This window comes from Plectropomus leopardus, chromosome 3, assembly GCF_026936395.1.
Source record: "Plectropomus leopardus strain MGB_pleo_1.0 chromosome 3, ASM2693639v1, whole genome shotgun sequence".
Taxonomy (NCBI): Eukaryota; Metazoa; Chordata; class Actinopteri; order Perciformes; family Serranidae; genus Plectropomus; species Plectropomus leopardus.
In genome coordinates, this window is record NC_142178.1 from 9375104 (window position 1) to 9395460 (window position 20357).

The following is a 20357-nucleotide window of genomic DNA, read 5'->3' on the forward strand; positions in this document are numbered from 1 at the left end:
GCAGCTACTCCGGGGATCTGGTTTCTCAGTTTGATAAGAGGGCAGAGTGGAGGCTTTGGCACAGGCCGAGCTGTTCTGGCTGCGGCTGACATTCCACAGGCCTCGGCCCTGGGGAGAGCGGCGGATCACCCCACCTTTAACAGCAAACTCTCTGTTGTCCCCCATTCTAGCAGAGAGAGTTTAAACCCCCCCACAACCTCCTTCTATCCTCCACCACCTCTGCCTCCCTCCTTCCTACCCATGATTCTTTGGTGTTAGTAGATAACTCCACCTCCTGGCTCCGACTTCCCTTAACCCCCTTCTCTTTTTTCCTCTCCCTCTCGTACTCCGGCTCTCCCAGTGTAATCCTTGGCAGCGGAAAGTGACCCCCTCTCTCTAACCCCCCTTCAAGTCCAAGTTCAACTGCCTATGACATCATGTCTGGTTGCTGCGGGCAACCAGACAGCCGGGACGTGACTGTGGAGTGCAGCGAGCTTCAACTAACTCCCTCTCTCTTTTTTCCCTCCGTTTCGCTCAGGCCCTCCTACTTTTTTCATACACGTCCCCCTGTCTTTCTCTCGTCCTGCAGGGCTGAGGTCTCGCCACCAGAGAGCTCCTCAGACCAGCTTTTCTCTGCTTCTTGTCCTGACGGCAGTGGGAAGACTCTCTCCCTCTGTCTTGGCTAGTTGGCTAGAAGGCGGCGAGGCGGGCTGGCAGGGCCGTCGTCTGAACCTCTCCATATGCCAGAGAACAGCAGGATAGGCAGAGACCTCTGTTACTCACTCTGGCTGGGCTTGTTACTGACCTACTAGGCTCAGCTAACTGGGAGCAGTTGATACCAGTGCCCAGGTTCTCGCTGTGCGTGCTGTAAACTCGGAAGAGTGGCCACTTTTCAGTGATGTTTGATAAGCAATAGCAGGGGATAATAAGCGTTCTGAACAGATGTAAGCTGTTGTAAAAGCCCTGTTGTTTTTTAGGGGAGAAAATGAGGGGCAAGAGTTTTGGCACTGAGTTGAAGTGTATGTGCATGTGAGCGTACGCGCCCACACACATTTGGATGGTGTTTGGATGTCCCCTCTGTGCCAGGTCTACATCTGTGGGAGAGTGGTGCAGGTGGGGATCTCGAAAGTACTAGAGGGAGCAGCGGGAGGAGAGAGGGAGAGAGAAAGAGAGGGAGGGTGGGCTGCTGATGCATGAGAGGAGGGCGGAGGGGGGGAGTGGAGCAGCCGAGCAGAGCTGTGCCGAGGAGGAATGCAGATTGTTTCCATGTGTGGGGAGGACAGGAGAGCCGAGTTGGCTGCAGGCAGGTGCGGTTAGCCCCTAATGAGAAAAGTTGTGTTGGTGATGGAGGAGGCCCAAGATACTGCAGCCCAGTGGCAGAGCGCAGCCAAAGCTGAAACCACAATGTAGTTCACTACTGGCCTCACACGCTGCACTAATACACACTGTGGGGCCGAGCACAGATAAATCAACACTGCTGGAGCTGAAACTCACTGGCACTGCTTACATTTACTGTGGGGAAACTACTGTGGTACAGACACTGTAAACCAATACTGAAACTCAAGGCCTTGGTGTATAGGCAACACTTTGTGTCAATGTAGGTGGGCAAGTTTGCAAACAATTGATGAAAATATCTTCATAATGGGGCATATCTGCTTCCCCTGGTGCATTATCATTTTCCTATATTATTTAGACTGTTATGGCAGTGTGTGAGATGTGGTCACATACAAAGTTAACTCAAACAAGCCAGCATTGTCACAAAAGATGTTTTTTTTAGCATAAGCTTTCAAATTAAATTTAACTTGTAGAAAAATAAACAAGGTTCAATGTTTGTCCACTGAAATAGTTTGACAAAACAACCCTAACTAAAGGTCCACTTGCTAAACTTTTTCTAAGGCTTTCACCATGTCACACAGTGTTCATTAACGGAAGTTTGCTCACTTTTCATGGACATGAATCTGACATGTGAGGTTAACATCTTTTTATAACAGCTGCTGAGCTTGCAAGAGATCCGTCTCCATTAAAAACTGAGGAAACTCCATTCACTGATGAAGACTGTGTTATGTGCTTGAAAACTCTGGAGAGAGCTTGTGTCAGGAGTGAGCTTCAACTCGGGATTGTTTTGCCGAAATAAGGGCCTAATTTAACAAAATCATGCAGACAGCAGTTATGAATGACTAGTGACGGGTGGCAAAAAATATTCAAACTGTTGATCAACGCCGGTACCATGGGCTGAATCAGTGAGTGTAGCTGGTTGCCAATGCAGAGCAATTGTCTGAGTACTGCCTCTGTATCACGGCCTTCGCTCTGAATGACATGCTTGTCCCTTTAAACCCAAAGATGCCTACAGTGCAAAGTCACGCTTGCAGCAGGTGATGAGCGAAAAGGAAGAAAAAGACATAAAAACAAAGGAGGAGGAGGAGGAGGGAGAGGAAAATGGGTGGATGTTAATTAAATGAGGGAGGTTGGCGGGGTACCTGAGTCTGCTGGGGGATATTCAGAAAGTTGTCCCGTGTTCCGATGCCGACAAACCGGTTGGGAGCTGTGGAGCCTGGCGTGGAGTATGCTATAAACAGAGAGAGACAAGTGTGTACATGCTTTTTTACACACACACATACACACCGAGCTCATAGTAGAGTTTGATGCTCTCATCATCAATATCTATATGTTTTTACTATAATGTCTGTCTGCTACGACTATGACTACAAATCACTGTCAAAGAATTTAAGGGTCAGGGATACTGATGCCCTATTAGTCACATGGATGATTTATTCATTTTGCGGGCAGGTTCAATGTTATTTTCCTTCACTTAACCATTTAATCTGTGGTAAACAAGGGGATGTACAGTCTGTAATGATTAGCACTAACATGAAGAAGCTATTTCCCCCAAAATATGGCTGCGCTGTTAGTCAGAGACGCTCCTCAGCAGCCCCTGGCCTCAGTAATAAGCCTCCGTAATCATAGGAAACCACTGAGGATTCACTGCGGACTTAATAATAGGGTGACCCATGGAGGAACTGTATTCATCACCAGTGGTTACCGACGCTCCATTTACATTTAATAGGTTAATAGGAGCATCTTGCCTCCAAAGTGACACCATTCAGTGATGCCACAGGATCAAATTTAGGGCAGTTGTGCTCACTGGACTCCAACATGGCGGCCGAGTAGAACTTTTGCTGTGCATGACTTGAGGTTGAGGGGATGGGGATGTGTGGGGGTGACAGTGACAGGGCTGGAAACTGATGCATGAGTGAGGGTGTGAGTGTACCATATGCATGTGTGTTTGTGTGTGTGTGTATGCATGTGTGCGTGTGCGTGTGTGTGTGTATGTGTGTGTTTATGACTGTAATTACGATATCTTGAGAATCAGAGACAAGATTAGAGGGGGTAAAAAAAAAATACAGTGATAACAGTCACCGAAATGAGAAAAGAGACGGAGATATTTATTTATATAGATGTTCATATAAATAAATAATAAAGTGACACGTTAATCTGAGAGAGTTGGAAGGAGGGGGGAGGGGAGGAAAGGTTGATAGGACAGGAAGAGGAGAAAAAAGTCAAAACAAAAGGAGGAGAAGGTGCCCCGGTTGCTCCGTCCAGTGCCCCCTCTCGGTGTGCCTCTCCCGTGGCCCGACTCTCGCACCGCACCTGTCTGGGTGGAACCAACCAAAGCCTCACCGCTCCCTGATGACACTCCTTTCTCCCGCTCCCCCAGTATAGCACTAATTAGACAGGTTTGATTAGATTTTTATCATTCATGTTTAGAGAGATTGGGTTGTTCTTGTTATACTGTGATTTCCATGTTTTTTGTTGTTCTCAATTTTTAATTGTTGTGAGATTTGTGTGAAAGTGGCGAGGGGATTGGGTGGGTAAAGTGGGGCATGATGTTTTTTTGGAGTCCACGCCAACTGCCCTAATTTTGTTCCCTTAAAAAGGAAAAAGAGAGAAATAAAGGAAAAAAAGAAACAAAGAAAGGAGGATATGAGAATATATCAAATAAAGAAAAGAAGAAGGCAAAAAAAGAAATGAGAGAAGGGGGTAGATTGTATTGCCGCTGTCACAGACAGACATGCAAAGTCTGTGTTGATCAAAGGCTTGCGGCTACAGAGGCATCGTGCACAGGGCCCTGCTCTGCTCTGTTCCCCCCAAACTACAAAACACATCAAAAAGAGGGGAGAGAGACTACACTGCCTCTTGCGGTGCTTGCAGGAAACCGAACACCAGAGAGAGAGAGAAAAAGAGAGAATAAAAAGATTCTGAAGAAAGAGAAAGGATGGAGGAAAGAAGCTCAGGAGATCTGCGAAGACATGAAGAGAGAAAAGAACTTCAGAGCAAGAGATACAGAGGAGCGGGAGAGAGGATCTCTGGTTTGGCAAAGGCGTGGCTTGTGCCTTGACAGAATTGGATCTTGCTAATGGCGAACAGTCTATAAGGTGATGGATGAAATAGGAGTGAAGCTCCCGGGGCTGCTGAGTGTTTGACTGACCTTACTGAGGGCAGACGGTCAGCTAAACTATGAAAAACTACAGCAGCAGCCATAGTAGAAGTCCCAGACCTGTGCTTTTTTCAGTTGTACTACAGAGGACAGGTCCAATGCAGCTGCACTGCACATCAGTATGGGGACTTCTATGATGGCTACATTTATTCTAGTCTAACAAACTCGACAAACTCGTATTGCTTTGACCGCAGGACAAATTAGCTGCCAGCTAAGAGCTAACCAAGCTACTGGAGTCTAAAATCGGTTCGGACTGGCCTCTGTGAGAAGTCTGTGGGGAGACTGGGGCAGTAATGGGGGTTTGTGGAGGGGAGTAGGAGTGGGGGGTGACTTACACGGAGATGCGGGTGAGCTGAGTCCGCCGTCAGTGGGCGTGCTGATGATTTTAGAGTCGGGCATGGGGAGGGGCACAGGGCGCGCCACCGGGGGTGGCGGGGGCAGCAGGAAGGAGCCCGGCATTTTGCTCTGGCCACCTCCATTAGGCTGCAGACGGACCATACAGACAGGGTGAGCATGACACACCCTGAGAATATACAGTGCACAGGGAGGCAGACACACACACACACACACAACATAAAGTCACATGCGCACACACACACCCATAGTCTTATTTTAAGGGTAAGACAGAGAGATAAATAGATGCCGACAGTATCTGCACAAGTGTTCTTACTCACACTCAGACAAACACACACAACGTCTTCCACACAGGGACCAGAGAGATCACCAACTCCCACTTTTTTGTAAATAAAACAAAAATGTCAGACAGTCAGGCCAAAAAAAAGTGAGGTAAATAAGATGTGGAAAAATATCAACACAGAAGGGGAAAAGAAAAATGGAGCTGTCCACAAGGAAGGTTATTATAGTGCAATGTAAGAATTCAAAAAAGAAAAGGGTGAAAAGGGTCTCTGTATGTGCAAGTGTGCACACAGATGTGTACGTGCAATTTCACGTTTTCTACTGTGTGTGAAATAATGACAACAAAGGAGAACGGGACATGAAAAGGGCGTGATATGTGGTGTCAAAGCTGCTTAGAAGGCCAAGTTTACAGTAGAGGTTTACAGTACCACCAGCACCCTGCACCTTAGCGAATGTGTGTCAAATAATAATTTTGAAATTAAATGGCCAGTTGATGGTCAGCTGTATACTGCACCTATCTTTTGATGTTTGGACTCTTGGATGAGTGAGTGAATGTGGGCATGTCATTGAGGTTATATCAAAGGGGTGCCTGCCTTTACTGATGTTTTACTGAATTGCCTACAACACCTCAAAAAGGCCCAACTGTGTCCCAGGAAACAACCCACACTCCTCTCTGTGCCCAGCTTAGCTTTAACAGTTAGTTTCCTCCTCATTCAAAGCCACTCACCAACTTCCACAGCTTTATCTAACACATTTTAGTAACTATTAATTCCCCTCTGCACTTTTGTCATAGTTTGCTACTTTCATATACAGTTTGCATTGATAAATATGTTTTGGCTGCTTAGTTTTATATATATGTATATAACATGATCTTCCACCAAGCATTTGCAGAGAAAATGATTGCAGTGAAGACTGGGAAAGATGTGCCCCTTGAGAGGACAGGATTTTTAGAGTAAAGAAACATCACTCACAATGGCAGAGCGTCAATGAGGGCTTGTTAAATGACTACTGGAATGCACCAGGAGTCTTAAATGTCTGCTTCAGTTTCCTTTCAGGGATACCCTACTCTCCAAACAGTGCTAATCTAAATCTGTCTACACACCCTCTACCAGTCTCTCCAAGGTTTGCAGCTTTGGTTCCTTATAATAAATCCACTGCCAGTCTTGCCCAGGCCATACCTGCTCCATGACCTGTCTGCCTTAAAGGGTTTTTCACTGATCATTTCTTCCTCCCTCAACCTGAACAAAACTGACAGGCAAAGTCTTCTCCTACCTCACTGAAAGAGTAGGTGCTGCATGATACGTCGAACCAATAATGAGTCAAATGTGGTTTGGCTCTTTTCCCTTTTGTTTTCTGCAGCTGAGATTTTTTTTTTTTGTTTAAGCACATCTGGCTGCCTCCTCCTGTTGACGGATTTGCCCTAAAATCATATACCTCTTCCCTGATGAAGTGGCTTCACTTCATAAAGACTGCTCTGTTCCAAGGACTAGGCTTGCATGACCTTGTTGCATCTTTTTGTAGAACAAATAAGATATGAAATGATGGAGCAGTCAACTTTTGCACCGCAGACCGTCCCACTACTGCCTTGCCTCCCTTTGCTGGACCCGCGGAGCACTTACCTGTGCGCTGGGCTGTCCTGTGCCGTCGGTGCACACGAACTGCACAAACTCCTTAAGCGGGTCCTGGTGGTGATGGTAGCGAATGGTGGGGTGGGTGAAGTACGGGCTGGACTGCTGGATGATAGAGGAGGAGGGGAAGTGCAGGGCTGAGGCTGAGGCACGGGGACTCCCTGAGGAGAAACGGGGAGAGGAAACAGGAACGGGAAAAGGAGAGGAGGAAGAGGAACCGTGAGGAGAAGATAGACGAGAGACCAAAAGTGGAAAAAAAAAATACAATGAGGCTCAGGTCATTCTACTGTTGTTCTACGAAAACACAGAGCAGATGATAAGCATACATAACACTATGATAATACATTAACATGCACACCTGTGACAGTCTATAAGACATGCATATGTTTTAACTAAGCACCAACACAGCTGGCATCAAAGACCAGGTTGCCGCTTAGGCCTATTACTGTCATAACACAGAAAATAGCTGTGACATTCTCTCGTGGTTGACTGACTGAAGCTGTTTCTGCTTACAAATGACGGGCATTATCCCTGGCTATTGGGCAACATCTGGTCCCATTCATTTTATAAATCAGCCCACTAGATTTCTCTGTACCTCTGGTAAGCCTGGCATCATTGCACTCGCACACGCAAACGCACACACTCACAGTCCCATACACGCTAGGGTGTGTTACAGTTTTTTTGCCTTCTGCTCCCTCTTCATTTCTCTCTCAAACACACACAAATTCACAAACCACTGGGGTATGACAGAGCCACACACACACACACACACACACACACACACACTGGGTTTTTCCACTTTTGTTTTATTGCTTGTCGGTGATGTGTAATCAATCAGCAGCATATCCTTGCTGTGCGGTTCTGCCCAGTAGTTTGAAGCTTGAGAGAGAATCTCCCCTCCGCTCCCAACCGACCACAAAACGCCTCCCGGAGACATTAGTCAGCCAGCCAGCCAACCACACACACACACACACACACTCACACACACACACACACACACACACACACACACACACACACACACACACACACACACACACACACACACACACACACTCGGGCTCCACTGTCTGTCTTGTCTGCTGAGATTCTATGGCTTTGGCAATTTGGCACACCAAACTAAAGAGGCAAGCTGCTAGGTGAGGGGAGCCTGGCGAACAAGCATCTGTGATTATGTCTGTCACCTACTATCTCTTGTGTATGCTGTACTCACAAAGTGTGTAAGTGCCCGTTTGTTCAAACTTTGTTTTTTGGTGTATTGTTGTTCCTGTCTTTTTGTGTCAGCGCGTGAATTTTGTGTGTGTCTGTGTCTTAGTTTGCATGTATTTCTGTGGTCTGTCTGTCTGAATGTGTTACTATGTCTGTTGCAGCTTTCATGAGTCTTTGTACGTATATTGGTGTGTGTGTGTAATCACTGTCACAATGGCGGACTCTCCAGACTAGTATAATCAGACAACAGTCAATCTGGCAGCTCTCCATGTCAGTCCGGAGCCAAAAATGGGACATAAACCATCCCGTCCTTACCCCTGAACACCCACACTCACTAGACCCATACAACAAGAGCTAACAGCTCCAGTCTATCCAAGGAAAGCCATGATTGCTAACTGCTTCTTCCCCCTCTCTGTCTACCCCCATTTCTCTTTTCATCGCTCTCTCCTTCCCTCCCTCCCATCATCCTCCAGTCTCTTTATAGAACCAAGGCCTCCGAGGGACATTCCATTTGGATGGCAGCCATTTTAGCACAGAGAGTCCTCCACAAGAGTGTAAATTTACACATGCACGCATGTGTATCTGTGTGTACGTGCACAAATGCACCCATACACAATCTCTAAACACTGTCTCATTACAGCCTCTCTATTACATGAAAATCTCTTAGCCAACAGTCTGCACACACAGTTTGGAGAGTGTGAGAAGTTAGTCGGGGAACAAAGAAACCTGAGCCAGTCCCTCACACCAGCTCTTCGGCTCGTGCCACAAAACAGAGGAGCAAATTTTAGAAATCAATTTAAACGCAGAATTCAATCTGGTGTTGTAGATTCTCCAGAGGGTATAGGACTGCTCTGTGCAGATAAACAACACGGCTTAATGGTGCGAGATCCAGCCTGCACTATATTTTCTAAATATACTATGGGGAGCTCCGCAAGTAAAACTCAATACGTTTTAACATGGAGGGCAATGAGTCCAAATGACCTTTACATGGTAGGTCTGGTTTGGCTGTGGACCAAACCATCCCTTTGAGAGACAAATGGAATGAGAGGGAGAGCTAGATAGAGCGAGGAGGACACATTTATTCCTTTGAAAAGTGAGACTGGCCTACAGGGACTTGTTGGCAAACTTGAGATCCTGGAGACTTCGGGAATTCTCCGAGTGGAGATGGAGAAACCATGTCGGTTATCCTATAGGACCGCAAAGCTCTTATGAGGACAAATTGCCCTTAGCGCCTCTAATGAAACAAGACCTTGGAAACATTGGATGATGCTTCAAGAATTCTATCCTCTACAGTCGACTGTACATCTGCTCAGCTTGATGAGTTCAAATACTCAATCAATCCTTGTTAATCCTTCTCCTTTATTATATCTGTATATTTACTCTATACTCTCAGGGAAATCTGAGCAAGAGGAACCTACCAAACACATTTTTTGGAGAACAAAAATACAACTGTAACGGTGCATCTGAATTTGAAACACACATACGCACGCACGCACGCACGCACGCACACACACACACACACACACACACACACACACACAAACATACACAGAAGCAGTAATCCTTTGTTGTCTTCTTCTTGTGCATATAACAAAGGTTTTTTTTTAAATATCTTTTTATTTCAAACAGTGTGATTTGGAGATATATTTGACCATTCAGAGGTAGATATTTTAAACATGTTTGATCCTATGTACTGTGCATATAAATGTTTGGTCTTTTTACAACATAATTTAAACTATAGCTCAATTTAGTAAGTTAACACACCCAGTCAAGTTGATTAAACAGCTTTGTCAGTTTGAATGCAAGAACCGACTTCTGAAAACATTACAATGAATGCATGAAGCAGTAAGATGTGAGTCAAATCAGTCACAAAGGCATGGATGCAGCAATGGTACCATGCAATGACAATATTAAAACACAAAGGCACAAAGATGATGGTAAAAAAAATGGATGGATGGAGAGAGGCTGAAAGAGAGAGAGAGAAATTTATGCCAAGCCATGATGATAGCAGTAACACTGAACAGGTGAAACTCTGCGGGCATATTGCTTCTCAGCAGTTGCAACTGCAGGATTTTGTTTTGCTTTCTCAGCAAGTACGTTTAGGATTTTTATTTTCAGGCACACGATTGTAGAATTTATTTTCAGAGGAGTTTGGGGCTGTAAAATATGGCAATCTAGGATCACGTTTGACACTCCCTTTCCTTCTCTCTCTTTTTCAGATTCTAAAAGGGGGGTTGGGGTTGTTGGGTTCATGGCAGGGCTCTCACCTGGTCTCACTCCTGCCAGCACAGGCAGCGGGTGGTGTGTGAACGCCATGCGGGGGGACCTCGTCTGGGAAGTCAGGGCGTTGAAATCAAACTTCCCCGGCTTCTTAAGTGAACCAGGCGAGGACAGTCCTGGCGAAAAAAAAATGGGATCAACAAAAAAAGTGGGGGGGGGAAGGGAGGAAAAGAGAGAGGTGGTTTTAATCAACAAAATGTTGCTTCTTTAATTGGCTACACTAAAAAAAAAATCAATTTGATTTTAAATTGAAGGGGACTTGAGCAATCATGATTTTCTGATTAGATCGTTTCATTTCCTCATTGGTTGATGGCAGTGCATTTGTTCCCTGTCCTTTTGGCTGTTGGCCATTCACTCCCATTAGTTTCAATGAGTCAATCAGAGGACTCTTGGCTGTCATAAGTCATTCAGTCATATACTGCAGGACTCCCAACTCCAAGCTTTAAAGTCATATCATAAGGGCTGAGCAGTGTTTCATAGCCTAAGTACATGTCTTCAAAGGAAAAAGGGGAAAAATAGCAAAAGCCAATCTGAATCTGGTCTTTGTTATGGAGCCAAAGCACATCTGTAGCTATAATAACCTCTACTGTGCCACTGTATGTTTTTCTGTCTCATCTCTTTCTCGCTGTTTCTCTCTCTTTGTCAGGTGCCAACTCCGGGCTTTCTCTGTGTACGAGCATGGCCACCATACAGCCACAGTCAGCTAGTTGTGGTCTGGCTTCAGTGAAGCTCACAGGCTGGCTGCACGAGAAGAAGGCTTCATTCAGAAATAGCACACACTGTACAGTATGGACACGGCAGCTGCTGAGTGCGAAAGACAAGCAGACGGACAGAGAGAGGAGACAGAGGGAGAGAAAGAAAGAGAGAGGCGAGAAGAACGTGGGAGACATGAAAATATGCGAGGGAGCAAGGGAGCGAGAGAGCAAAGCAGAACCTGTGAAAAATGCAGCAGCGTCTTGTTTTTCAATGCGTTGCTCTGACGACATGTATGAAATTGGAATGTCATAAGATGTTAAATATGGTTATTATCTCTCGCTCGCACACACTCGCTCACACACTCGACGTCTGAACACACTTGGAAAAGCACGAGCACGCGGCCAATCACGGAAAAAAAAACAAAAGACCCTTAACAACACAGCCACATTTAACTGATGAAACAACACACACATTTCTTTTTCATTAAGTTTTCCTCTAATCTTCCTAAGAAGTGAGTGATGCGATAATGTTCTTCCTCATAAACTTTTTTTTAGACTGTTGTTTTGTAGTCTATTTCTGTGGCCCCTCCGCATCAAACAAGGCATTAAATACGATTCCTCCTCAGTTCTCCAGCTGGAGACGTGTGAAAGTCTATGGGAGTGTGGGGGCGTGTAAAACCTTCCCTCCTTGTGTGAAAGAGTTAAGTCTCAAGCAGGTGGGAGTGAATATGTGTGAACCATTTATGTCTTTAGCAGACATATTTCCTTTTTTTTTCCCCCCACTGTAGCGGGAGTCTGGGGGCGTATTGTACTGTCAGACAGATTCCAAGCATGAAGACAACCCCGATCCCACTTCTGACACCAATAGTTAGCGGTGATTGCTATGACACTGTCACACTGGTGGGAGCAAACTGGAAATAAGAGCAGTCTGCAGAGACTTAAACAAGGAAAGGCACTGGAGGGGAGAGAGCTAGGAAAGACTGGGATTTGGAACAAAGTGTAAAAACCAGAACCATATAGATTAAAACAGTCATGGTTTCAGAGAGGTAGTTATGTGCTTTTAATTTGGAGGTGTAAAATGAGAGTGAAGTATAGAAATCAGAGCTAAGAAGATCAGATGAAGACTGACATCTGTAAATATGGGACGTTATAGCACTGTCACTATCACCAAGGGAATGTGAAAGAGTATTTCGGCGCTTCAGAGACTGTGCGATGGTCTGATCTGGTTTGAGTGTGTGTTTTTTTTGTGTGTGCGTGTGCCACAACTGCACTGTTTCCTCTCCTGGCAAGCCTTAGTATTTCACTGGCAACCAATCAAGCGCTCCCATGATGACCCTTCTGTCTCTTTGCACTAACAGGCCTGCCACCAGATGCGCCTCTGAAGCACACATAGATGCAGACACACACACACACACACAACACACACAAGCACACACAGTTGGAAAAGACAGGAGATAGCGGTTTAAACAAGTGGAGGAAAGTCGGGGAATTCTCCTCTCCCCCCGGTGATTTAAACCACATATGCACGTCCAGCCGTATCCCTCCACGGGCCTGTAACATTTAACTCAAAGCACCAAGAAAGGCCCCCACCACCACAAGTCTCTGGTGTCTCAGGAAAATTTCACAATCATTTGGAACTAATATGAAATCACGGTTGTTTCGTTTGCCTCCACTAACCTCCCCCCACCCCTCCTCGAGCCCCTGTGGAGCAGATGTCTGCAGCATCCTCACGGATCCCAAGGCTACACACACACGGAAACACCATCTGGGACCGTGCTTCAGCTGTGCGTGTGTACGTGTCTGTGTGGGCTGTGTGATACGTGTGCACAAATCTTATCATGTGTATTTCTGAATGTAACCGCGTTTGTGTGATTTATATGTATGAATGCATCTTCATACATCTGTGTGTGCGTGTTGCTGGATGTGTGTGTTGTGGTGGTTATGGAGGGAGTCTGGGGGAGTAGATGGTGCTGTGGACAGACGGCGAGGCACACCTGTGTGTGAGTGTGATTTCTGTTTTTTTTCAGAAGCCCCTTGGTTTGTTGGTGTGTGTGCACGAGTGTGTGTGCTTGCTTGTTTACATACCCCCCACCTGGACAGGAATTCCCAGATGAGCTTTGCCTGTGGCAGGTGGGATCCTTTGGAAAATCGGATCCACACCGTACCAAAATCACACATTCTCTCCTCGCTCCGTTGCTGCTCTCCCATACCTCTGTGTCTCATTTTTTGCCTATGTTTCTCTTGAGTGTGTTTTGTGTTAGCTACTGTTCAAAAGCTATTTCCAAATCCAGAGAAAATTAAAAAAATAAATTAAAAAGCAGCTGATAATTACAGAAGCTTTTGACTTCCTAATTTTTCACTTGGATTTGTGAATTAATTGGGGTCCAGATTTGCACACTATTCCACACCTCTATTTGCCAAACTCATTAGGAGGTGTACACGGCTGTGTGTGGTGCACTTTGGAGAGTGAGGCGGTGGTACGCATACACAGAGAGGGAAAGAGAGAGAGTGAGCGACAGGAAAAAGATGGGAGGTGAAGCTCTGGTGCGCTAAGGCGCGCAGCAGCCTCTGTTGTGGCTCTGATGAGCAGCCTCTTAATTACATTTACAGCTAAGTGGAGCGGGAGCAGGAGAGCAGCCGCTGAGGCTCGAGTGAGAGTAGACTGGGGCAAAACCTAACCAGGGCTTTTGGCTCCTCTCGCTCACATCCCGATAACCCTTCTCTCTCATTAGCTATCAGCATTTGAGAACACCAAAGTCGTCTTCTCTCCTCTCTTCCCTCTCTCACCTCCCTCTTGCCTGCTTTCTGCTTCCTCTCTCCTCCTTCTCTCCTCTGACATGTTTTCTCCCTCCCAAGGGTCCCTCCTGCTGTACACGTTTTCAATTAGACAGAAGGGAGACAGGGATGGAGGGTTGAAGGGAGAGCTAGGGAGCAGGAGGAAGGGTTTTACACCTCTGATCCACAGACGGTAAGCGTCTTAATGAGGGATTTGAAGCAAGGGAGGGATGGAACGACAGAGGGATGGAGGCAAGGCAGGCACCTGAACACCTGCAGGGGTGGGGAGCATGATAAGCATGTGTTTCAATGTGTGAATGTCTGCATATGAGGGGGGTTGTAAGTGTGTATGTAACCGTGTGTGTGTGTGGGGGGGATCTGCATACGTACAGTTTGTGCATGTGTGTTGGAGTCTGTAGGTATATGAGTGGGTGTCTGCGCAAGTGAAGCAGAATGGCAACAGAATGTGAGTATTCCTGCTGGTGTTTTCAGCGTTAGACTGGTGACATCTGTCAATTAAAATGCCGCTGGGAGGACTGACATGACTTCAGAGAGATGAAGCCAAATATCTTAGGTGAGCTAAGTGCAGCCTCATGTTTCACACAGAAAGTAAAGCCTGAACGGGATAATCCTTGACAATCCTGCTACTGTGCGTCACAGGAAATAACATTAACAAATTAATTTTGATCAGTAGCAGAGAAATCAATCCGATAACAACTAAACATGACTGAAATTATGACACAAATAGACTGTAGTTCCATTTTTTGGTTACACTACCATAGTCCTAAACATCATACAACTCACATATAAACACACACACACACACACACACACACACAGAGTTATATATACATCTGTACATACGTTGTATGTACATATATACACACACATACACAGAGGAATGACTGAGCTGCATAAAGGCTGATAAATAGCAAATATATGAGTGTAATCAATGTTGTTCTAACCATGGTAAGGAAACTGCACGCCATCGTTTTCATGTTTTATCTTCCTCTCCTGCACACTCGCCAAATGGTGCTGCACTGAAAGTGGAGAAGGGTATTGTTAACAATGAGATAGGGGAAGAGTGAGATAGAGAGAGACAGAGGGAAAGAAAGGGAGAGAGAGAGGAGAGAGAGAGAATAAGGGAAAGAGTTACGTGTGAGCATTGGTGTATGATGGAGGAATTGAATGACTGATAATTGACACAACATCAGGTAAACTGTATGCGAGATTATGGCTTTAACCTGAGGATGAGTAAATATGAAGCCTTGAGATTTGGGAGTGAGGAAGTGAGCAAGAGAGGGGTTTTTTTGAGTTATTGGGGTGTTCGGGGGATGAGGTAGGATTACTGAGGAGGTAGAATAAAGAGTGTAATGTCCAAAGCTGAATCACAGAGGTAGTGGTTACTGCCAAAACAATGGAAACCCAGACTAAAAGCCTGAATATAGGCTGCTGTAAGCTGTTGTTTCATCCTTGATGCATCTTGGCATTCATATTCCAGATGTCTGGAGCTATTTGCTGGATAGCATTTAGCACCATTTATCCATGATAAATTCAATTTTCTTGGGTTATAGTGGTGGTGTTGAAAAAATGGTGACCAAAAAATGGCCCAGATTATAATTTAAAATACGCTGATGCTTTTAAACCCATTTACTGAACAATAAAGGACGAGGCTATTCCAATCAGTGTAAAATAGCTGCAACACATGGTGAAGATGACGACTATGTGATGATTTTATTGCCAATTATATTTTTTCTTGACAAGACTTAACCTTGGCTTTTCAATATTTGTCCAAGTTTCCTTTTTTGGCAGGTATTCATCTCTCCTTGCCGTAGACTGAGACAGATCTGAGAAAAAGCATGCGACTTTAAACATTTCTATGTGTAACATGATTTCAATGCCTACATAGTATATGGCAGGGCATTGCATGTTTAAACTACCTGAAGTGCTTCTACATTACACTGACAGTGTAACCAATAGACCCTGGTCAATCCAAGTAACCTATTTCAATATTTTATAAATAAATCACTCCTTTGTTTTCTCAAATGAGGAGTTTTTAGTCTCTCTTTGGTATTTAGGAGCTGCAGTCTTAGTTGTTGTTGTCTCTCTAAGGTGTACAATGGTCAGACTGAAGTAGAGGGCCTTAAAGAAATATTCTACCACCCGAAAGATCATATCATATCATATCATATCATATCATATCATATCATATCATATCATATCATATCATATCATATCATATCATATCATATCAACTATTCACCCGATGCTGCATTGAATTTGTGAAGAAAACTTTTTGTTTCACTCACTTGCCTCCATGGTGAACCAAGAATCCAAAGTTAGTAAAAAAATCTTGATGAATTGAAAGGGGCCATATTTACCAAACAGAAAAACTATTTCAAAACATACATTTACCAACTTACCCAACTTGTGTAGTATAATCCAGTATTAATCTACTTGTGTGCTCATATAACTTCTAAAAAAGCAAGTTGTTTCCAACAGGGAACTGAAATAAAAGTGTAACTTATCTATGCTCAATTTTAAAGCCAAAATCCATTGACAAAAACAGTAATTTTACATTTACAGAACTATTGTTCTACTTTTGACTCTATCAGTTAGTTTGTTTGTTCAAAAGGGTTATTTGAGATTCATCAATGTCAATTCTGTATTTGGGGAGGTTAAATTATTGTTTTTGTTACTAGAGTCTGGCTTTGAAGAGTGAATGGATATGTTTCACTTTTAGTTTGGTTCTCCATCGCAAAAGACTGTCTGTTTGGAAAGTATTCAGCATACGACTGGATAAATGAGACTTGGATTATACTGCACTCGTTGTGACATAGTTTGTTGATTTTGCTACGGTAAAACACTGCCTGCCTACTTTTCTCAGTTTTAGGATTCCTGTTCAAAGCATACGAAAAAAAGTTTTCTTCATGAATTCAACATAACAAGGCATGAATAATTGATATACAAATGGTCATTTAGCGGGTGAAGTATTCCTTTACGGAAGGTGGTTGGTGGGTGAGTGGGAGGTTGTGAAGGATGTTCAGGAATGTGTTAATCACCAGAGTGAAGGCAGATGGTTGAGGTAGGGAGTGTGGAGTTGAGACAAAGTCAGATGGAGGCATCAGTTTGGACTTTGGTGGTGGTGGGGGTACGGGGTTGGGCAGGAGTGTGAAAAAAAGGTTTCATGATGCTTGCTTAGTGGGTGACAGGTGTGGGGTGGGACGAGGGGTACCTGCATCCATATCGTTGGGCCACGCACTGGACTGGGAGGAGCTGGCGGCAGGCGAGCGTCCAGGGTAGAAAACATCATCTGTGGGGCTCTCCAGCTCACTGTCGTCTAATGACTTCCTCTTGGTGGAGCTGAGGCCATGGGGAGGATGTTTGGAAGGTGGAGGAGATGTGGGAGGTAGAAAGAGAGGGGGAGAGGAGGCATACGTTTTTTAGAAATATATAAAGCCAGGAAATGTATGGATTAGGGGTAACATACCTTGTACAACTGATAACTTAAAAGCAATCATATAAACAAGCACTTTAGCGTTTAAAAAGGCTAAAGTTTTTCATATTACTATCGCAAAGTCTTGGTGCAGAACAGACAAGCACAAGAAATGTGAAACTAGGAATGAAAAGGAAGGAAACAGAAAGAAAAGTTAGGAAGCTGAGACAGCCACACAGTAAGACCTTCTCTCTGTGTGTGTGTGTGTGTGTGTGTGTGTGTGTGTGTGTGTGTCGGTGTGTTTTTCTGTGTGTGTGTCACATTAGTTTGTGTCTTTGTAGGTGTTTATAACTACCTCCGTGGAAGGTTTGCGTACAACTCCACCTCAGACCTAAAGTGACAGCAGATGACAGAGGTAAGAAGAGAGAAAGAGACAAAAGTTAAGAAAGACACAAATGAGGAAATAGCAGAAAGAGAAATTACACATTCATAAAGAGGAGAGCAGCTAACAGGGAGACACACACACACAAACACACACACACACACATATATATGAAGAGGTTCAGGACAGATTCCAAGACTGGAAACGAACTGTAGTATTAAATGCTGTTTGTAGCAAGAAACCTCAATGAAATAGAGTACTTTACTTGCCAGTAAAGTCACCCTTGCGATACGAAGCGATATACGGTTGGCAGATATTACTGTGATTTCACACTTCCCTCCAGTCTGCCCTTGGCTTCACAGCGAATCGCATACCAAGGTAGCACTGCTACTGCCACATGGTGGCTTCACCCACAAGAGACTCTACTAATGGCGGACAGCTGGACTTGGATAATGGTCACTGGTATTTCCTGAGCAACATACCTCTCCTGACACCCCCAAACTAATACTGTTCTCTAAGTGAAAACATAGTGTACCTGGTGGAAGGAGGGGAGGTGAGGGAGCGTCGCCCCAGAGCCACCTGGTTGATGTTGTAGTAGCTGGGACTGCTGTCCAGGTCAGCCAGTGAGAAGTTGGGACCTGACGCCGTGGCTACAGGTGCTGACAAGAAGAAAATAAAAGAAAGAGGGTCAAGGAAAGAAGTAAATATGTATATATATATATATATATATATATATATATATATATTAAGAAAAAAAAATCATCTATTTGCCCCTTTTGCACAAAGAGTCTGAAATACTTCAGTGAAGAAAATCTGCAATTCAGGCCAGGTTTGCTTTTTTACACTGAACCACACAACACCAGCATGATGCCCCAGTGTGCCATTTTAGATAGCATGCTGACATTCCGGAAGCAAAGGAGGCATGTGTAATGTGTTACATTATGTGTAACACAAAAGCGTCGGCATCTAGTGTGTGTGTGTGTACGTGTAGTCCTGCCATGCAAGCTATCCTTTTTACACAGGTGCCAATTTGGATCTTTGGCTGGCTGCTTTAATAGTGGACAACTCTGTGCCCCCATTCTGTGTTCGTACCTTTAATGTTTGGCCTTGAACAGGCTGAGAAAAAGAGTTACATTGTCTCTCAGCATAACATGCACTAAAAACTGGATTGTACTGGGTCCCATCACTATAAGAATATTATAAAAGTTGTGCTATTTTCTTGCATTTTTTTGTTGCCAATCAAGAAACAAATGTGCTTTAAGCTACAAATCATATTGAGGGAAATGCAATTCATCCTCTTTTGAGCCTCTCTCCATAGCATTTTTACTACTTACTCTGTGACACTCGGACCAGCTCTGCCACGTTCCACACCCCTGAGGTGACGAAGCAGTCCTGGAAACTCAGGTGCCCTGTACAGAAAATTATGCAATCAGGTCTTAAAATACATACAGAGAAGCTTTAGAGAAGAATCATCAGAAATTCATGGAATTGTGTTTCAAACAAAGAAAAAAAAATTGGAAGAAACCCTGAAAATCACATCCCTTTGAGAGGGCTACCATCTGCAACTATGTTTGTGGATCAACATCTGTGCGAGTGTGTTTGCTAATTGGATCCATAATTGGAATATGTTAAGACTGATAAGCATGATGGAATCAATTCTAGTATGCTGATTTGACAGTGTTTGGACATGGATCTGTGCATGTGTGTGTGTGTGTTTGTGTGTGTGTGTGTGTGTGTGTGTGTGTGTGTGTGTGTGTGTGTGTGTGTGTGTGTGTGTGTACCTACCATTGGGCGGTGGTTTGATGTCTGTGTCCCCCTGTTGGCTGGAGCTGTCTGATTGTCCGGATTCTGCACAGAAACAGAGAGTGGAGAGTAGAGAAAGACAAATGGTTAGGATCTGGGTTTTATGCTCAGAAAAAAAAACTAATGAAAAACATACTGGTAAGTGTACAATGTCACAGTGACTCATAGCTATGTATATGTATCCATGCTGCCAAGACTGTGATATTTGAGGTGTGAGAGGGAATAAGAGGGACTTGCAGTATGTGCTGGGGGTATGGTATACATCTTGTGAGTGTATGTGTGTGCGTGAATTCACACATTTTTGTGTGACAGTTTTGTATCTAAGAATGTTCTCTCCCGTCTCCCTCTGTCCCTCCTGACTTAAGGTGCAATGATTTACAGTGTGCTGCTATGCCATTTAGTATCTAACCACGCAATCATATCCCTCACACTAATCCTATTTAATACCTTCTTGCTGGTAGGGATTTAGTCTGCGTAAACAGAGCACCTTGCGCGCGCGCACACACACACACATGAACACACACCCACACAATCCTCTCTCTCAATCTGCTTCTTCCTTTAATTTTTGTTTCATACTTGAATACATGTTGTAATCATGCATGGACACACATATGAGTACATAAACACACATACACAGACCCCGTGAACAGGCTGACCATGCCAGTCTGGCTGGGAGTGTGTTAAAGTTAGTTGAGGCAAAACTCTTCCTCTTGAGATCAAATGATAGGAGAGCAACACAAATACATACTGTACACATCTGCACAAACACACACCTGTTATGACTGGTCTACGAAAGAACTCACATGTGCAGACACAAACATGCCAAGTCTTGGCAACAAAGGGCCACAATTAGACTTGGAGAAGCTGCAGGCTGAAAGAGGACGGTGCACAATGAGGTTTTGTAACATGAGTACTGAGAAAAGTTGGTCTAAAGAAGGTGCACTCTTGTCCAGGTTGCGAAGAAAAGACGTGTATATTTATGAATACGTGACTCAGGCTCGGCAGCTGCGTGTATTTCCTCTATATTTGTGACCACGTG

General features: G+C 44.5%; 1 protein-coding gene across 12 annotated transcripts in view; it reads right to left on the bottom strand.

Moving 5' to 3' along the window:
* Positions 1-20357, bottom strand: part of nfixa (nuclear factor I/Xa) — a 119060-nt gene that overhangs the window by 5773 nt on the left and 92930 nt on the right. For 3 of the 12 annotated variants that reach the window (XM_042484807.2, XM_042484809.2, XM_042484811.2), the window contains 10 exons: positions 19301-19363; positions 18850-18924; positions 18051-18174; positions 17489-17524; positions 16933-17060; positions 14663-14737; positions 10215-10343; positions 6730-6899; positions 4810-4957; positions 2457-2545 (listed from right to left, as the gene is read on the bottom strand). In XM_042484807.2, the coding sequence (XP_042340741.1) occupies positions 2457-2545; positions 4810-4957; positions 6730-6899; positions 10215-10343; positions 14663-14737; positions 16933-17060; positions 17489-17524; positions 18051-18174; positions 18850-18924; positions 19301-19363 (1037 nt within the window). The remainder of the gene's footprint in view (positions 1-2456; positions 2546-4809; positions 4958-6729; positions 6900-10214; positions 10344-14662; positions 14738-16932; positions 17061-17488; positions 17525-18050; positions 18175-18849; positions 18925-19300; positions 19364-20357) is intronic. The other 9 variants (XM_042484813.2, XM_042484810.2, XM_042484808.2 and 6 more) reach the window with 9 other exon arrangements.